At 27.8% G+C, this 21389-nt stretch overlaps 1 protein-coding gene across 3 annotated transcripts in view; it reads right to left on the minus strand.

Moving 5' to 3' along the window:
* LOC100198055 (tyrosine-protein phosphatase Lar) overlaps positions 1–21389 on the minus strand; it is a 122920-nt gene that overhangs the window by 55383 nt on the left and 46148 nt on the right. For 2 of the 3 annotated variants that reach the window (XM_065801439.1, XM_065801440.1), the window contains 3 exons: positions 17396–17647; positions 14971–15222; positions 3317–3598 (listed from right to left, as the gene is read on the minus strand). In XM_065801439.1, the coding sequence (XP_065657511.1) occupies positions 3317–3598; positions 14971–15222; positions 17396–17647 (786 nt within the window). Of the gene's footprint in view, positions 1–3316; positions 3599–14970; positions 15223–17395; positions 17648–17746; positions 17904–21389 lie in introns of those variants that run through there. The other variant, XM_065801441.1, reaches the window with a different exon arrangement.

The following is a 21389-nucleotide window of genomic DNA, read 5'->3' on the forward strand; positions in this document are numbered from 1 at the left end:
ACAAGTATGCACATGCATGATGTTTACAAAAAGATGTAACAATGCACGGAAAGTCATCCATTTGTTTATTAGTTAAAAATAAATTAGTATCTTAGCTTTTTTTAAATTTTATTTAAAGAAACTTATAAAGCTTGTCAGGATAGTTGTGTATATCTTTGATATAATTGGAAGGATAGTTGTGTATATCTTTGATATAATTAATGCGGTTGTGGTGTAAAGGTAGAATGCTTGCCTCATAAGCGAGAAGTTACGAGTTCGATCCTTACCATGTCCCTGGTAGTACCGCGCTCAACTTGTTTCTCCACGCTCAACTTGTTTCCGCCTTGTTAGTCAAGATTCGTGTTTCGGAGTTATAGAGATGAGAGAGGGTTGTAACCACAAAAAAGTAGCCTCCTCGACTGTAGTGGCCTTCTCGGCTTTGAGATGATGAATAATTAAAAATAATAATAAAAATTATTAGTTTTTACACATAATATATACATTCTTTGTTTAAAAATAAGCGTTTTTTATGAATTCATTAATTTTTTTAAGCAAATTTTTAGGATGTTTAGCATAGTACTATGGATGTTTAACGTAGTGCTGTTGATTACTGCAATTTAGAGGCACAAGAGACAAGGTTCAAAGATTCAAACCATTTTTTTATTTAAAATTGTTTACTTTTTTTAATTGCAATGTTTTAATTAAAAGTAGTTTTATATTTTTTAATTATTATTGTTTATTTATAGTTATGTGAACTATTTATTTTTCAAAGTTTCATAGAATAAGTGCATCAATGTGTACATAAATATAGTTGTAGATATAGCCGTAGTCACAATAGAGTGTACATGCATTGACTGATTTAAATAGGGATAGAGGCAGTAGAGTGTACATACATTGACTAAAGGACAAGAATTTGGCAGTCATTTTTTTAAATAAAAGATAAGTATTTCAATATTTATTTAAATAGGGTTCATAAATTAATTTATATAAAAAAGTTATTAAATTGAACTTTTTGATCAAAAAAATTAATAACAAATTATGTTGTTAATAATTTTTACTTTTTTTTCTTGTTTGTACGGGTGTATTTAACCCGTACAAAAATTAAAAAATTAATAACAATTTATGTTTAAATGCACCTGTACAAATAAAAAAAAGTTTTATGCGCATACAAATAATGCCTACTTTTTTTTCTAATATAAACTAATGTATGCAGTATGAAAAAATAAAAATAAGTAATACATGTTTTACAAAACAAGTTCCATTAAATATATTCTTACATGACTAAATAAGAAATTTGATATGTGTACTCTATGTAAGTTTACAAAAAAAAAATGCTGTTAATTGCACTTTAATACAGTTAAACAATGAAAACAATTTTTGTAACAGAATCTTGATAAAGATAATAATAATCAAATAAAATGACACAAAACCAATATATACCAATAATCAAGCTTAAAATATCAGAAAGATTTCAATCAAATTTTTAATTCGAATTTTGCTAAAAAAAAAATATATAAAGAATTTCTAGATTTCTAGTCAAAATTTTATAAAAGATATCTTATACTAAAACTCTTTGGAATTAAACACCCTTTATTAAAATTAGTCTGTAGATTGCATCAAAAAAAGCGTTTATATTTTAAAATCACACTAAAAAAATGGAGAAGGTGAGCTTAATCTAACTATAAAGTTAGTTTTTCTTTACGTTTATTATTATAAACACCAATTTGAAAAGAAAATCAAATTGCTGTTCCAAATAACTGTGAGACTTTTGACCATTGATGGATTTTCAATCCATGGAATGTGCAAAAGTAAGTTCATTTGTAAAGCATTAAGTGAAAAACACTATTTGCAATTATTTTTTCAGATCATTTCATGATCATTTGGGAGATGTCAGGTTTTGTCAGGTTTTATACACCAATTATGTTATAACCACAGCATACACTTGGCTGTAATGGACATTATTTATAAAAGAAATAAAAATCCTAATTTTTGTCATATTGATTCTTTAGAAAATGATTCTAGTTTATCCAGTGACAACACTAGTGAACCTGAAAGTGAAAGTGATAATCAAAATAATTTCAAACCGCAAATACCTAAAAGAAATGATATAAATGTGGCTTTACAAATAATTTTCTAATAATTGTTAAATTTTTTAAACTTTCGTCAAAAAAAAAAAAATCTATTTCACAAGACCATGTAAAAGTAGAGCAGGGAATTGAACTTTGTTTACTGGTAATTTGCCAGACCAGATGGAACAGCATTGTGATAATGGTTGAAAGATTTTTAAAAGTAATTAACTCTAATACTTTGAAAGATTTTCAATCAATCAAAATAGCTGTATAGGCATTAGGTAATATTGTAAACTGCTGATATAACTTTAAATATTTTATTTGATTCTCTGCATGATAACAATAATGCAAATTCAAAGGAGATATTGCTAGCTCTGTCTTTTTGCGTTGAAGAAACCAAGATATTGTGACTTTAATTAAATACCTTTAAATGCTTGATTTTCAACTGCAACCCCTAAGCTACCTTCATTATCAAAAGCTGCAATTATTTGTTATGCAAATGACTTATTTATTAAATTATTCAGTGAAAATGTCGATATTGTTATTAAAAGTGAAATCTCAATGATTGTTTAACAGTTACAAATATTAAAGACAGATTGGCAATAGCTATAAATGCAGCAAAAAACCTAAAATGTGTATTACAACTAAAGATTCTAAAAAAGATTTTAAAAAAGAATTTCAAATGTATGAGAGCATGGTAAATATTAGAAATAATTTAAAAAAGCTGCTAAATGCCATAACTTGCACACAACTAACCTCAATAAAAAACGAAGAGTATTTTTATTGTCATCAAATTTCTGCATAAAAACAAAGATCATCACTTAGTAACTCAGCTCTAGACTGCCTTACAATTTAAAAAAGTTATTTCAAAATAAATTCAAAAAATGTTATAGTTCAGAAACTTTTTCAAAAAAAATTAGTTTTTCTCAATATAAGTATAAACAAATTTTGTATACACATACAATTACAAATTTTGTATATAAAAATTTGAAATAAAATAGCAAATGCTAATTTGTTATTAAAATTTAGTTGTGGTTAGCTATTTAGTTTTGTTGTGTTTATATATTTATTTAACAAATGATTTTTTCCCGGGGAAACTCTTAATCTTTATATTTTTTATCCAGGGAAATGGGAAATTTAAATTTCCCATTTCCCTAGATTAAAAAAAATTTCAGGAATCAATACCCTCTATTCTAATAACGGACTATAGTTTCTAAAAATAAATTATACTCAAATTATAAAAAATAAAAGTGAAAAGATGATCAAACCTTGAACTATCAAATCCAATAATTTATTTACAACATTTAAAGAACTGTTTGCATAACAAGTGTATCTACCGCTAGAATCTCGTGATATCTGCATAATACTAAGAGAAATACATTTATTGGATAAAGCTGTATTCAAATTTTCTTTTTCTTTACTATACCAACTTAGTATTGCAATAGGTTCACCAAGATCAGTTGTGCAGCATTGAACAGTAAAGTTTTGTAATATCTTGACATTAACAACATCTGACACGTTATTGGAAAAATACAGTGCATTAGGAGGATCTATAATAAAAACTTGATAAGACTAATTAACAGATATTTATACTTTATTCTATTTTATCCTGTTTATTTCATCTAATATTTTAATTCTATTAAATAGGGAACTTTTAATACAATATAAAGAAAGCATATACATTATGATATTAGTTTAACAAAAGTAGAAAAATAATAACAACGAAAAATCTCTATATAAGATCTCCATAACAGGTACTTTCCCAACTCTAACTATCAATATGTAACAAAAAGTTTTTTTTACCTATAATTCATTATATACATATATATATATATATATATATATATATATATATATATATATATATATATATATATATATATATCTCTATATATATATATATATATATATATATATATATATATATATATATATATATATATATATATATATGAGTAAATGTTCCAGGTAACAAAATAAAAACTATTCAAACTAAGATTATCATCAGCTGACAGCTGAAGATTTTATATGAAAGGCCTTCTGTGTTAGAGAAAAAATTTTGAAATATTTGTCAAAATTTAAATAATAAATATATTTTACTTATCTTAGTTTGAATAGTTTTTCTTTTGTTACCTGGAACATTTACTCATATATAAATGTTCAAAACTGCCCCAACCTGAGGTAGCTTTGAACACACCTGTGGTAGCTTTGAATTATCTCTGGCAAATGGAAATAACTAGAGATTACATTTTTTTTGTTTAAATAGAGCATTGATTTACTTTTAAATTTCATTAAGTTAAGGTTTCTAATAGTAAAAGTATATATATATATATATTATTTTATACAATCTAATCTTATAATCACTCTAGAGAGTTGATCAAACAAAAGTTATATAAAGCTATTTAAGCTGTAAATAGAAGCAGCTTAAAAAAAAAAGCTAAAAAAACTAACTAAACTTTAAACTTAAAAAAAACCAATTATACCGGTAATGGATAAAGTTTAAGTTTCTATTAGTAAAAATAGATAAAACAAGTGTTATGTTAAAATATTAAAGCATCCACTGATCTAATTAAAATCTTACACTTCAAAAACACAAATGTTTGTGTTAGTGCATTGTTTAGTAGCTGTGATTGTAAGGCATTGCTAGTAATTTTTTGCACATCATCCTTATAATCAATCATACAATCTTGTTTTTGCATAACTATGCCTTCAGGTGTAATAGGAATTTGATGTGAATTATCAAAAGTAGCTATACTAAATGTTTCTATCAGAGGGCAATTAGTTACTTCAGCACTTTGAAAGTTGTCATTGCAGAAAAAAAGTTGTGAAAAAAGATATATTCCAGATGTGGAAAAACCTACAACAATATTCCTGGCAATATCTGTCGTAGTATATGCTGGTGTCACTATGCCAACTAAATCATGTATTGTTATTGTTTTTCCTGGATTGCATACAAGCCAATCATTCTGAGAGATAGACAGTTTTTCCTTGAAAGGACCATTAACTGCTACATATAAAGGTTGCATTCTATGAGTGCAGTGAGGAGGAAATGTTAAAACTACCATTCCGTTTTCACAACAATAATTAACGGCATCTAATGTACAATGGCTTTCATGATTATCCATTAAGAGTAAAACAGGATCTTCTTTCGAACATCTGAGTAGTTTTTTTATATGTTCTAGAACCTTTAAAAACAATGGCCCTGTCATCCAGCCAGTTGTTGGACTGTTTGCATAACCAATACAACCAGGCAGTCCTCCTTTTATCATGGTGTCATGAAACCGTGCTCTTGGAAATATGAAGACAGATGGAAGGAAATTTCCTATGGCATTTCCTATACCACACATAGTAATTAGTTGTCCACATTCAGCAGACACACACTGTCCTACTTGTTTTGTTCCACGTGATGCTATAACATGGGGTGCTTGTATTACTATCATAATACTGGTTTCGTCGATATTATAAATTCTATCAGGAGTGAAATTATACTTTTTTTAAACTTTTTCATAGTTATCAAAAAACTGATTTACGTTGTGCTGATTGAAACTTGTTGAACGAGACAAACTTTTATTTTCAGGTTTTCTAAGTGAAAGTTCTTGGTGATGTTTCATGAAACCCTTCAACCACTCTATACCAGCTTGTTTATTTTCTATCTATTTACTTGGACATATGCAAAGTTTCATAGCATAATGAAATGCTAATTCTCTTGCTTGTTTATATGTTAAGCCATAATTCATTTTAGAGCTTTTTATTAGGTAGTCTCTTAACATTATTTCCTCATTTTTGTTAAATACTTGTGCAACAGTATATTTAGTTGTCAAACCAAGCTTGGTCTTGGATAAATTTTTATACTTCTTTATTCTGTAATGTAAAGTATTGCGTTTTATATTATAAGTTTTAGCAGCTTCGCTTGGCCTCATTAATCCATTTACAACTTGGAGAACAGCATTGTTAATACTTTCCTCTATGACTTCTGTCACTCTTTTTTTTTATAATTTCTAACCTTTTTTAATATTAGACAATCAAAATTCAGGCCGTAATAATCAAGCAATACAGTGCAAGAAGTTTAAACGATTCAAAGGTGCCCCATTCGTTTTATTCAAAACTGCCCCAACAGCATTTTAAATAATAAACAATGATCTTTTCAAACAAAATTATCTCAATTATTGATATTTTCTGCTTAATTGTAAATGTTATGACTTATTCTATCTTGTAAATAACATTAAACATCTCACAAGTAAGAAACGTGGTCAGGAAAATTGTATAACTTTACATCGAAATGTTTACAATTTGTCCTCAAAAACAAATCAATTAAATATTTTGTCCAGTTTAAGCAAAATGTCAGGAAAAACAGGTGACAGGTGCGAGGATAAATATTATCTTCACAAAATATCTAGTTTTATTAATCTTAAATACAAAAACGCTTCAAAAATGCATTTTTTCAAAGCTGCTCCCCTCTCCCCTATATATATATTTATGAATATATATATATATATATATATTTATGAATATATATATATATATATATATATATATATATATATATATATATATATATATATATATATATATATATATATATATATATATATATATATATATATATATATATATATATATATATATATATATATATATATATATATATATATATATATATATATATATATATATATATATATATATAGATATATATATATATATATATATAGAACCCTTAGATGTTGTCCGAAAGTTTTTTCCATATTTTGTTGACAAAAAGTAAAAATTAAAATGCAAGACAGGAAATTTTTTTTTTTAATAATGATAGACTGCCTGCCCCAACCAAACCCTCAGTCGATGTAGCAGCACTCCCTTGCGGGTCAGGCTATTTGTCAGTCGATGTAGCAGCACTCCCTTGCGAGTCAGGCTATTTGTCAGTCGATGTAGCAGCACTCCATTGCGAGTCAGGCTATTTGTCTATCGATGTAGCAGCACTCCCTTGCGAGTCAGGCTATAAGATAGTCGATGTAGCAACACTCCGCGCATGATTTACAGTAAAAAAAATAAAAATAAAAATATTTTATTAAAAAAAATAAAAATAAAAACATTTTATTAAAAAAAATTAAGACAAAAACATTGTTTATATTGTTAAAAACATTCAAAATGTTTTAAAAACATTTAGAATGTTTTTAAAAACATTCTGGTCAATTAAATTTGCGTTTTTGTGGTTTTTTTAAAAAACGATTAATTCGTAATTAAATTAATGGTTTTTACTTTCGTGCAACACGGAAATGTTGGACGAAAGTTAAAAGTAATTAAAAGTGACGTATATGTTGGCGTAAGAATCACTTTTTTCCTTCCGCTCTTCCCAAAGCCAACAAACTATAGATCTATATATATATATATATATATATATATATATATATATATATATATATATCACTTAACAAAAAAAAAAATTTTTTTTTTTTTTATGTTTTAAGTGATTTTCTACTAATTTATAATTGCTCTGTTCTTTTAAGATAAAGAAAATAAAAAAAAGTAAGTTGAAATTTTTATAAAACCAACTTTTTTTATCAAAATATCAAAATATTTAGCTACAGAAGAAAAACTTCTCTATTGTTTTAATACAATGTAAATGAACAAAATTAATGTAAGCTTAATTACTCTATATATAATATTATCTTATATTAATCTAACTAATCTAATATATATATATATATATATATATATATATATATATATATATATATATATATATATATATATATATATATATGTATATATATATATATATAATAGCAAGCATGTGAATATTTATTTAGAATATTTATTTAGTTTTATAAGTTATAGGTATTGGAATAACAGTTACAGTAGTTATTGTTAGAAGTATTGGAAATACAGTGACAATTAGCAATAACCATTACTTTAAAAAGCTTTATTCTCAACTTGAATATATTTAAAAATTTAGTAGTTTGATTTCTATATAAAGATTGATTTTGTCACTTGAATAAATTGAGAGTTCATTAAAGAATGTACGCCTAAAATAAGCTACCCTATATATAAAATTATTTCTCATATTTAACTGTTCTTTAAGTGTTTCCACTACTAAAAAAAACATGACAATGATGATGAAAAATCTTTTACAATTTTATGAGTTGCATAGGAAAAGAAGAACTGTTGCACTAGAAGAACAATCACTAGAAGATAACAGCTGAATACCATTCAAAATCTATATTGTTGGTCGCTATCTGTAACTGGGAAAATCAATCTAAGAGAGACAAGAATGCATAAAGCTAATTGAGAAAGAAGTAATAAGTTTATGGCAAATGAAATTAAAACTTCCACATTTATCAATTCAAGTTGTACAAGCAAAACTGGATTAAGTGCTAGAAACATACGGTAAACATGATAAACAAAGAAGATATGATCCAATGAATAAAGTTTTTTTGACATAAAAAAAAAAGATGGTGAGTTGCACTGCAGTAAGGACAATAGATTGTATCATCTTCAGATTAAAAGCAAAAGACAGGTCAAGTATACTTGACTTGTCCTTTGATACTGGGAAGGCTGCTAGTTCAAATCCATCCATAAAAAAAAAAAAGCCTTGAAACCTACTTTAACAACAGTAATGGCAACAGCAACAACATCAATTTCCAAATCCGAGTCTGGGGCAGATTTTCAAGGGTCTGAAGATTCAGAAAAACAATCCACAAGTACCAGCAAGAACTACAGCAAAACCAAAACTGCAACCAAATTACTAACATCTTCAAAGTTATTAATCAGCAAATCAGCAACCATTTGTTGACAGTTATTTCAAGATGGGATTGACATTCAGATACCTTCACAGCCTGGTATATTCAGAGCAACTATTAAAGAAGTTGTTAAACTTAAGAAGAAATAAAGAAAACATAATATTTAGAAAGCTGATCACTGAACATACATGATAAACCTATTAGTCACCAACAATATCAAGTGTTGTAACTCAAACAATATCAAGTGTTGTAACTTAACTTATCTTTGTTTAAGAATAAACAAAGATAAGTTAAGTTACAAGCACTAGATCTACCAGATGGAAAATCAGATACTGTTGTTAAAGGTATAACAGCTATTCTTGATGAATACAAATTTTGGAAGAGTATAAAGATGATTGTAGCAAACACTACAGATGTAAACACAAATTTTCCACATTTATCAATTCAAGTCATGCAGACAAAAATGAATCAAGTGCTTAATACATAAGATAAATGTGTAAAACTATAGTTAGGTCAGGTGTATGGTCTTCATGATCACCCTGCTACTGGTAACATAAACTCAGTGCAACCTATTCCATGTTCTGCTGCCTTTGTGGGACTTGCTTTCTAAGCAAAGGCTGAAAGGAGTTTGCTTCCTGTAATCACTACTATTTAAAATCGGTCATGCTCATAGTAATACATACATTTTTTTTTTTTTTTGCGTGTCTTTTATATAGTTGGAGGTGCCTTAGCTACTGTTTTAGCTTACCTGTAATATACTTAATATGTATATTTTTGTTCTGTCTAAACCTCTGGCCCAGAGTTAACTCACCCGTAAGTTGCTATCTGTATTTGAACCTCTGGCACAGTGTTCATTCACCCATAAATTACTTAATGTTTATTTATGTATGTTTGTGTTCTGTCTTCCTTGTTGGGATGTATGTTTGTGTTCTGTCTTCCTTATTGGGGAAACAACACTGCACCTCTGGTGCAGTGTTGTTTCCCTAATAAGTTACTTTATATATGTTTATGTTCTGTTTAAATGTTCTGATTAAATGTTTAAATACGTTTTGATGCAGAGTGAGCTCATTAACTAACTAGTTACTCCAACTATAAACCTCGTTTCTAGTATTTTGTTTGATAATTTTCCTAATGCATTTCCAAAATATCATACCTACTGTTTTAGCCTAATGTAGTGTTTGCAGGAAGTAGTTCCTTTTAATTATTCCAGGTCAGATCAGGTTTAGGATCATCACAAACACCCTGCTACTGGTATTATGTAAGCCAGTACTACCTGTCCCATGCCATGCTGCATTATAGGGTGTGCTTTTTAAGCCAAAGGCTAGAAGAAACAAACTCTGACTTAAAAATCTCCCCCTGCCTTGGTTCTTGGTCGAGTAAAGGCTTGAGATGATGTTTCGATAAAAAAAACTCTTCTTGGGCAGATGTTAACTGCATTCAGCTACTGTACTACTACAGGCATCCTAGGCAAAGACTTTAGGGGTAAGCAGTACAATTCTGCTAACCATGCCACAGGGCTATTCTAGACTGTTTTCAACAGTATCTATCATATTTGGGCGCTGATTTGCACAATCTTTTTGGGCCCAAATTTTGTTTTTTTCACAAAAAAACGCAGATAATCAGCAATATTTTGCTAAATTTCTCCATGATGGGAGGGTACCGCTGCCCAAATTATTTTCCTAAAATAGCTCCTGCCAGCCTCAAACCCCTTTTTATCTATTAGGCTGACATAGATGTAAACCTGTATCATTTCTTCCTGCCTAGGATGATGAATACTGAATCTTCTTGATTCTTCTCATAGGTTTTTGCTTGTGTCTTCATGATAGTGGCTATGCAACTCATCTTGTTAACTCTTAATAAGGGTACAGCTCTAAAACTCAATTTAATGGTTCTGAGGTCAGCTGGAAATAAGGTTTCCCAAACTCTATAGTAGCTATCAGTGAGACTGATCCCATCAACAGTTGTAAAACACCAAATTAATAACAGTGCCATATTGTGCATGGATGATTTTTCTGTTAGTGCTTTTGGTGCGCATTGTCGAGGCCACATAAGGAGCTCTATGTTAAGACTTAATTAATTTATTAATTAACAGGACAAAGACTAAGACATACATTGCATAGCTTATTGCTTATGAGGCCATGCTCTATCTATGAATGAGTCAAGCTCTCTCTAAACTTAAATCATGCCAAAAGTAACCAAAAATATTAAACATAATAAACCATCCCCAACACTGTTTTGATATATCTTTTACAAATACTAATGGTCAGCAAAGCAACCTTCTATCAGTTGAATCTTGCAAAATTCAACAGACCAATTTAAATTCTGCTATTTCTTCTTCATATCTCAGTCTTGATGGGTATTATCCTTTGATTTGCAAAGACTCCAATAGTCACATACTTGACTTAGGGGTATACATATCAATTCACCTATTTGTCGTGAAATCAGGTTTAAGTGCTTTGACCATTCTTTTATGTGCTTCGCTTAGCACCTCTTCACTCATCACCTTTCTCTTTGTTCTTTATTCTTCTCATTCTTCCCAAGACTGAAGTCTTTTAGATGTAATTTCTGATCAAATTGACCATGCTCTCTCTCTCTTTACACCTCTGCCAATTTTTTTTTTATTGGTGACTTTAATGCTCATTACACTGAATGGCTTGGCTCTAACGCCACTGACCCATTTCCTTAATAACACTAATTATTTGCCTTCACTCCTTGATTTATGTTTTGTTTCTGATCCTTGTCTAAATCCTTGTGTTCAGTTTCTCCTTTTTCTCCTTTAGGTGGTTCTGACCATGCAATGATCTCTTTAAATCTCTTACCTTGTGTTCCTTTTAGGACTCACCCTATCATCACACTACTTACTACTACCTTTAGGCTTACTGGGATTCTTTTCATCATTTCTTCATGACAGTCCTCGGGCTGATGTCTTTTCTCTCATAGCTGATAAATGCGCCTCCAACATAAACTCCTGGATTCAGGCAGTAATGGAAGCTTTTATTCCTTCACGCTACATCCAAGTCAAGAACCATTCTACCCTATCGTTTTCACCTTCATGTGCAGCTGCTATATCTTACCGTAATCATTTTTTTAAACCTTTTTTAAAAGAACAACTCTCTTGAGAACAAACAGCTACTTATAATTGCAAGAAATCAACATTAAAAGGTGTTGTCTGATGCTAAGCTCCATTATTCTTAGTTCACTAAATCTCGCATCTTATCTCAGAAGTTAGGTTTTAGAGACTTTTGGAAAATCTTCAACAGCATCATTAACAAGGGTAGGTCTAACATTCCATCTCATTCATGGGACTGATCTTATTACCTCTACCAAAAATAAGGCAAAACTATTTGTAAAAAACTTTTCTTCAAATGCGACTCTTTAATTTTATGGCCATTTCCTTCCTTTCATTCCAATTAAACAGGTTAACCCATTGTTAGACATTCAAATCACTCCAGCTTCTATTATTAAAATCATAACTCAATTAAAACCCATCTACAGCTTGTGGTCCAGACAACATTCCTGTCATAGTCTTACAAAATTGTTCTTCAGAACTCAACTGCCATTTTCCAGCAGGCAGGAAAACAAGACTGGACTGAGTCTTATGTGGCCTCGACAATGCGCTCCTTTTGTTGTTCCAATATTCAAAAACTCAGGAGAACATTCTGACCCCTCCAATTATCATCTGATCAGTCCCTTTTTTGTTATTAGCAACAAATCCCATTTTTCGACAAAGTTTGGCATGCTGGTCTTCTCCATAAGCTTGTTTCATAAGGTGTATCTGGAAAAGTTTTTGAGATAATCAAATTATTTTTTTCTAACAGACAGCCGATCTTGACTCTAATTTATCTTCTGTAACAGATTAGGGTTTGTGTAATTTAACTCCAACAAAACTCAGTCATTTACTATCATAATACTATCAACATTCCTATATTAATGAATGGTAACTCTTTCACTGAGTCCTCTTCTTTGTATCTTCTTGGATTACCATTCACAACTGACCTCTCATGGAAACCTTATATACAATTGATTACTAAGTTAGCATCTACCAAGGTTGCTTCTCTTTATTGCGCTCGCAATTTCCTTACTCCTGATTCCATTTTCTACAGATCTCTTATTTTTCCCCGTATGGAATTTTGTTGTCATTTTTGGGCTGGTTCTTCAAATGATGATCTTTTTCTTCTAAACAAGGTCCAAAACCACATTGTAAACATAGTTTATTAATTTAACACAGAATCTATAGATACTATTAGCTTTAAATGAAGAAGTGAAGATGTTAATATATAAGAAATTTTTTTTTCTTCTGCTTTTCAACCTAATAAGCAAACTATTAATCTGTGTAAATATAATACGTTTCATTGGATTGGTATGATAAACAAATTTGACAATATTGAGCAAGATGTTATGGTATTGTTTATGCACCCGCAATGTCCTTTTAAAAAAATTTTCTGGCCTTCTAGAGCAAATAAGTGTTGAGTACCAATAACTAACATAACATGTATTTCAATAACTAACACAACATGTATACAAAAATTGATGCACTTAAAACAACAACTGGACATATGTATACTTTGAACGCTGACACACCTGAGTAAATCTTGACTTGATTTATGTATTTTATTTTGTAAATAATTAAATAAATAGATATCAAAAAAAATTTTGAATACAATGTTCTTAAAGTTTTAATCTTAATTTTGTTAAACTTTGTTATAGAGTCACGGTGCCCTGGCTCAACAAACCCTTTGGTCATCTGTCCTGGAAACAATTTTAACACACATTTATCAGGAGTACACAAATGCTGATAGTTTCAGAGCTCCAGCAAGTCTGCAAAGTAATGAATCTATTGCAAGATTCGGCTACAAAAATATAGGGACTGTGCCCCGCTATCCATATATGGAGATCCATATTTAAAGATCAAAATCCTTTTGTTTTTTGAAATGAATGAATATAAATGGATTAAAATGGGCCTCATGGGTTTCTTGAGTAATAAAAACAGGTATATGAAAAATTGCCTAACTTAATTTAAATTGATAATTACAGGTACTTAATAATATTTTACATTTTATTAAACTTGTCGCCCCTGAAAAGAGCCAGATATAAATTTTTGAGTAAAAAGATGCAATTGATAAAACGTTGCAATTCTGAGAGGACGAGAGGGCCTAGCCCAATATCTGCTGAAAATAAAATGGTCATATTTTAGGATCTTCTTTGGAACTGGATTTAGAACTAATCTTCTCAAGAAATCCTTATTTTATTAAGTACTCTTAACTGTAAAAATCAGCAAAGTCTGAGATGTATGGTCTGAGATAAAGTCTGAGATAAATGATGTAAAAATAAAGTTAGTAAAGTCTAAGAAGTATGGTGACATGGCCTCAATTGAAATGAAATTATCCACCAATCAAAAATATAAACTTTACTCATTTAATAATTTAATCATACTTTTAAATATTTTAAAAATATTGTCTGAAATTTCTGCTAATCATACTTGATCAGCCTGATTGATTCTGCTGATCATACTTGATCATTAATTTTAAAATATCAAAATACCATTTCTTCCAATCATTGACCCGCCGCTACATCAAACGGTGTTACCTCTAAAATGGCTCTATTTGCTGTAAACTATATGCCCCAGGCTTAACAAAAAGAAAAAGAGTGATTTTTTTAAACTAGCAATTTTTGACAATCTGATCATTCTGGTCATCTTTAATTATCTTCATTCATACCTCTCATGGAAATCGATTGCAATATTAGGATCTAATGAGGTTGTTCTTCTTGAAACATAAAAAAAATTTATTCTTACGTGACTTGGCATTTAGCAAATTTACATCCTCTTACTATATCTCTTCCTTCATGCTTTAAACACCTTTAATTGTCTAATAGTTTTCTTTTATTTCCTTCTTCTATTTTAATTTTTCTTAACTCCAAATTTAAATAGTTTACAGTCTTGTTGGGATTGAACTTGTTTAAAACAAAAAAAACGAAAAAAAAAACAAGTAATAAATCTAAAAACAGTTATGCCATTCAAACTCAACCACTCATTAATCAAATGCTTTAGTCCCTATCAATGAAACTGCAATGAACTTCTGTTACAGAACAACAATAATAATATACAACACATTATACTAATTAAATTTTAAAAAAGTGACAATAATTGATTTAAATATAATACCATAAAACATAATCAAACTCACATAAAACTTTAATGCCTTGAAAAAAGGTCTTAGAAACTTGAGTTCTAGAGGAGCTAGACATGCAGCTGTATTGAGCTGAATCTGTTCTTTGAATGTTAGAAATAACATAATAGCTTGTGTTAGAAATAGAAATATTATTTTTTAATATTTGATAAGTAAGATTAACATTTGCATTTGTTGTGCAGTTAAATGTAACATTTGTGCCTTCAACAGGACTCGAATCTAGATTTATAAAAGATGGAGGGTCTTGATCTAAAAAATTGAAAACATTTACAAGTTACCAGTTTTATGTTAAACCATACACACATACATTCATGCATACATATATACATACATACATACATACATACATACATACATACATACATACATACATACATACATACATACATACATACATACATACATACAAACATACATACATACATACATACATACATACATACATACATACATACATACATACATACATACATACATACATACATACATACATACATACATACATACATATATAAATATATAAATACATACATACATACATATATAAATATATAAATACATACATACATACATACATACATACATACATACATACATACATACATACATACATACATACATACATACATACATACATACATACATACAGAAAACATTCCTGTCACATTTTTATAAGTGTTTTTCAGAAATCTCTTTAACACTTTCTAAACTATTTATTAAATGCTTAGCTAAATCTTGTTTGCCTGCTTTTCCTTCAAAGTTTTGAGATACTAGAACCATAGATGCATTTCTCCAGCTGGAAAATGTTTCGAATATTTAAATACTCTGAAGATTGCTTCTATCAATCTGTTTTAACAAACTGTTATTAGCAAAGTCTTTGAATCTTTAAATAACAAATTTATATCCCAACTTGAGTCTAATAATGTATTCTTCAACAACAAACTTCTTTTTTTATTACTATTATTATTATAATTACTTTTTGTGGTTACAACCCTCTCAACTCTGTAACTCCGAAACACGAGCCTCGATAAACAAGGCTGCTGCGTGGAGAAACAAGTTGAGTTGTATATAAATAAATAATTGATCCCCACCACATCCATGGTACTACCAAGGGCGTGGTGGGGATCAAACTATTTATTTATATATTGAGTCTAACATCTTACTTTTTGATGATTAATATGGATTTTGACCTCATCTTACTGCTGACATGTTATAACTGCAATGTTATAACAAGTTAATAAAAAAAATTATTTGTAAGTTCTACTATTTATAATCTTATTTCTACTACTAACTACTTGTTCTTATTATTATTATTATTATTATTATTATTATTATTATTATTATTATTATTATTATCCCTATTTTTAATATTATTATTTAATTATCTTTTACTATTCTCCATACATACCTCTTAGGGAAATCATAAATACAATCGATTGCAATGCTAGGATCTAACAAGATTGCTCCTCTTTATTGTACTTGCCATTTTCTTGATACTATGGTGGCTGCTTAAAAGAGCTATCTTCATTTGAACCATAAAAAAAAACTTTATCTTGCCTGACTTGGCAATTAGAAAATTTTAATCTTCTTACTGTATCTCTTTCTTCATGCTTAAAATACTTTCAAATGTTTAATAGTTTTCTTTTTTTTTTCTTTTCTTTTTTATTACCTTTTTTTTCAATTTAAATAGTGGTTGTTTACAGATTTGCTGGGATTGAATCAAAAACAAAATAGCAAGAAAATAAAAAAAGTAAAAAGCAGATTCATCTTAAACTTATTAAATTTTTCGAATATGTTTTTGAGTTATGCACAACTTAGTTTTAAATATTTTGTAACAATATGAAATTGATGCTTGAAAGTTAACATCGAAATAAAGAATCAAGCAAAATGAAAACTAATCAGTGCTGCAATAAATAGTTAAGACGAATAGTCAAGACGAATCATTCTTCTTAACTTTTCTCATCTAATCGAACTAAATTTAAACTACTCTCTCAGAAGGAAGTAGAGCCTGTTTTATCTACTTTTTAAAATATTAAAAAATTCAAGTTAGTTAATTATTCTAAGATGAAACGAATATTTTAAGAGGAAATGGCAAACTTTCTAAAAAATTTGTTTTGCTTAAGAAATGTGTAATGATAACTGTTTTAAAACATATGAAAAATATATATAAGTATATTAACATTTTTGAATTTGTTAACAATCAATTCCATAACAGTTAATAAAAACAGCTATGTCATTTAAACTCAACCATTCATTTATCAGTGTACTACAGTAAGGACTCGATATGTTTCCACCTCATAAAAGTGAATTAACTTCCATTGTAGAGCAACAAAAACAATATTAATACATTACAACAATTACATTTAAAAAAAGTGACAATAACTGATTTAAATATAATACCATAAAACATAATTAAACTCACATAAAATTTTAACGTCTTGAAAAAATGTCTTAGAAACTTGAGTTCTAGAGGAACTAGAGGTGCAGCTATAATGACCTGAATCTGTTCTTTGAATATTAGGAATAACATAATAGCTTGTGTTAGCAATAGAAACATTATTTTTAAATATTTGATAAGTAAGATTTACAGAGGCATTTGTTGTGCAGTTAAATGTAACATTTGTGCCTTCAAAAGGATTCGGATCTAGATTTGTGAAAGATGGAGTGTCTTGATCTAAAAATTTAAAAACATTTACAAGTTACCAGTTTATATAAAACCAAAAATATCCACATACATACATACACACATACATACATACATAAAAAAACTCACATAAAACATTAACATCTTGAGAAAAGGTCTTCAAAATTTGAGTTCTAGAGGAACTAGACAAGCAGCTATATTGACCTGAATCTGTTCTTTGTATATTATGAATAACATAATAGCTTGTGTTAGTAATCGAAACATTATTTTTAAATATTTGATAAGTAAGATTATAAAATGATAAATAAAATAAATTTAAAAAATGGACAAATAATATTGTGAAAGTTTGGTATGGTATGAAAATGGTATTTTGGGAAATTTGAGTCTTATAATAATAAACTTATTCATTCAAAGTACAATTAAAAAAGTCCTTTCAAGTCAATTTCAATCAGCCTGATTCTAAGTCACTCTCAATTGGAGTTATTTCAGTGTAATTTGTCGCTTTCTAACTAAAAGTTACTTCCATGTAGTCATTCTCTGAATTCTCTGAAAGTTGTTTCAGTATAATTTGTTGCTCTCTAATTCGAAGTTATTTCAGTTCCATTTTTAAAATTTTCACAATCAATAACATTTTTATTTGAAACTAGAAAAAAAAAGAACTTGTAAAACGTGTCATGGGAACTAGAAATGTTAAATATGGGAATTCTATCTGCTAAACTTTTCTTGTAACAACAAAGAAAATGAGAAACATGTCTATAGAATAAACAAAGTTGCCTGCTATAAATTTTCAACAACATAGTTAAAACATGTGAAACTCTATAAGCAAGGAACAATAATAAAAATAACAGTTTAAGATTTGTCTTTCTTTTTATTTTTAAATAATTCAATGTAGATTTGCTATTATATGAATTATAACAATGTAAAAAATATTAAAAATACTAAATACAGCAACTAAAATGATATTGTAACAATATTTACATGGCTTTTAGTGAAAGGTATGAAATTAATGATACTATATTTTAGTTTAGAAAATGCTTAACATTAAAGACTTCTTAAATCAGTTGTAAAAGCAAGAGTTTTATCTAAAAATGGATTATAGCCCACATAATGTAATGCATTTAATGTAATACTAAATCTTGTTTTAAGGTTTGTTAAGTCTTTAGTTTTTAGTATTGAATTTGGCTGATTATTAAACTGTGATATAATTTTTAGAAAAAAAAATCAATTTCGAATTTTGTTTTAACTATTTCTAATCATAAATAAAAAAGGTTTTATATAAATAGAAAAAAGCCTAGTTAAGAAGCGTTATGCCATGTGAATTTTATGTACAAAATGGCAATTTCACCTACACAATAAGCCATTTACATTACGCAAAAACTTTATTCAATTAGATTATTATAACAGTCTTTTGAAATAGTTTTTGTGCAAAACAGGCAGTAATTAATTGTTGTAAAAACACATTTTCACCACAATTATAAATTTTTTTTTTTTTTGATAAAAAAAACAGATAGTTAAATAAAATATTTTTACTTTTCGTTTTTAAAATTTTTAATCTAAATTTTTTTTTATTACATTTAAATTAAATTTATTACTAAATATTAATAAATTTATATTTATTTTTATAAATTTCTTATAAATTTAAAACACTGTTTTAAAAATTGTTTTACTGCTAAAATTTCTAAACTATATTAAACAAATTTTTTTTTGTTAATTTAATTAAAGTTACTTTTTTATGTTCATTTTACACTCAACTGTTTTGTTTATTAATTTATAGTTACAAATCAATAATTTTTTTTATCTTGTTATGAAAGTGCTAATATACAAAGTGCTTAATGCACATATAACTGTATATAAATGCATTGCCAGATAAACCCTAATCAACCCTGTAGGAAAAATAATTTTAGAGAACTTTTTTAGTAAGCTTTATATAGTAAATTTATGAAAAGATGATTTTTTGAAATTTTTGCAAAAGTTATTCCGTTATCATTAACTCTAGATTGACCATAGAATGAATGTTGATTAGAAATGATTAATTAGTTTATGAGAAGTTTGCTAAGATTTTTGCAAGAAAGCAAACATAAGATGATGTTGTGTTATGAATGTTTTAAGAAATAAATAGTATAATAAAATAAATAGTTTTTTAAAATAAGGAAATATTTTTTTTTTCAAAAAACATTTAAATTTTATTGATAATTTTTTTAATAACAGTATTGTTTAGTTTAAAGATATTAGGAATTTAAACTAATGTGGTTTCAAACTAGATTTAATTACAATACAGTACTTTAAAACACGCAACTGACATATTTTAACTTTTAACGATGTAAATATAAATATTGAGTGTATATATATATATATATATATATATATATATATATATATATATACATATATGTATGTATGTATATTGAGTGAGTATATATATGTGTGTGTGTGTGTGTATGTATGTATATATATACATTTATTCTTGCATGATCGTCTTTAAGATTTTACCATAAAATGTCATTTTAGGTTTTTTTTTAATTTTAAAGAATGGACTTTTTTTTGTTTTTTTTGTTTTAATTAAAATAATTTGATAGACTGCTTGCCCAAACCAAAACCTTAGTCGATGTAGTAGCACTCCATTGCGAGTCAGGCTATTTGTCAGTCGATGTAGTAGCACTCCGTTGCAAGTCAGGCTATTTATCAGTCAATGTAGCAGCACTCTGTTGCAAGTCAAGCAACAGAGTGCTGATATAAGATAGTCGATGTAGAAACATTCCGTGCATGTTTTACAGTTAAAAAATAAAAATATTCAGAATGTTTTCATTTTTAAAAATTAAAATAAAATATTCAGAATGTTTTTAAAAACATTCTAGTCTTTTATTTTGTGTTTTTGTGGTTTAATTACTTCCTGCAATTAAATTAATGTGTTTTGACATAATCTAACCTTAATTCTTTGCTTGTTTGAGGTATTAAGCTTTAATACCACAAACAAGTGAAGTGAAGAGTGAAGAGCATTTTTTACCACAAACACATTTTCTTAATCGTAAAGTATAGGAATATATATTTATATGTGTGTGTGTGTGGGTATATGTATATGTATATGTATGTATGTATATATATATATATATATATATATATATATATATATATATATATATATATATATATATATATATATATATATACATATATATATATATATATATATATATATATATTTATATATATATATATATATATATATATATATATATATATATATATATATACATATATATATATATATATATATATACAACCCTCGGAATTAGGGTCAGCATTTGGCAATGCCGACCTAAAAGTGTTTGAGTTAGGTAAAAAATTGCCAACCTCATTTCGATGTTTTATGGTAAGACCTTTGTATTAAATTTTTTTGCCAGCCTCTAAAAGATTGAGGTCGGCAAATTATCGCTGACCTCAATTTTCCTAATCCCAAGGTGTATATATATATATATATATATATATATATATATATATATATATATATATATATATATATATATATATATATACACACATACAGTAAAATCCTGATAACTCGAAGCCCGAATAACTCAAACTTTCAGAAACTCAAACTACTTTTGAGTTCCCCTTGAACCCTATTATATTAAAATTTGTTGTGTTTACATTTTATTATGGCTAGTGTAGCTGTAAAAAGAAAAATGAACACAAAAGCAATTAAAGAAAAGTATGCTGCTTTATAGGAAATTGATGAAGGATTGTCAAAGTCTCAGGTTGCTATGATATAAGG

Source organism: Hydra vulgaris, chromosome 07 (genome assembly GCF_038396675.1).
Source record: "Hydra vulgaris chromosome 07, alternate assembly HydraT2T_AEP".
Taxonomy (NCBI): Eukaryota; Metazoa; Cnidaria; class Hydrozoa; order Anthoathecata; family Hydridae; genus Hydra; species Hydra vulgaris.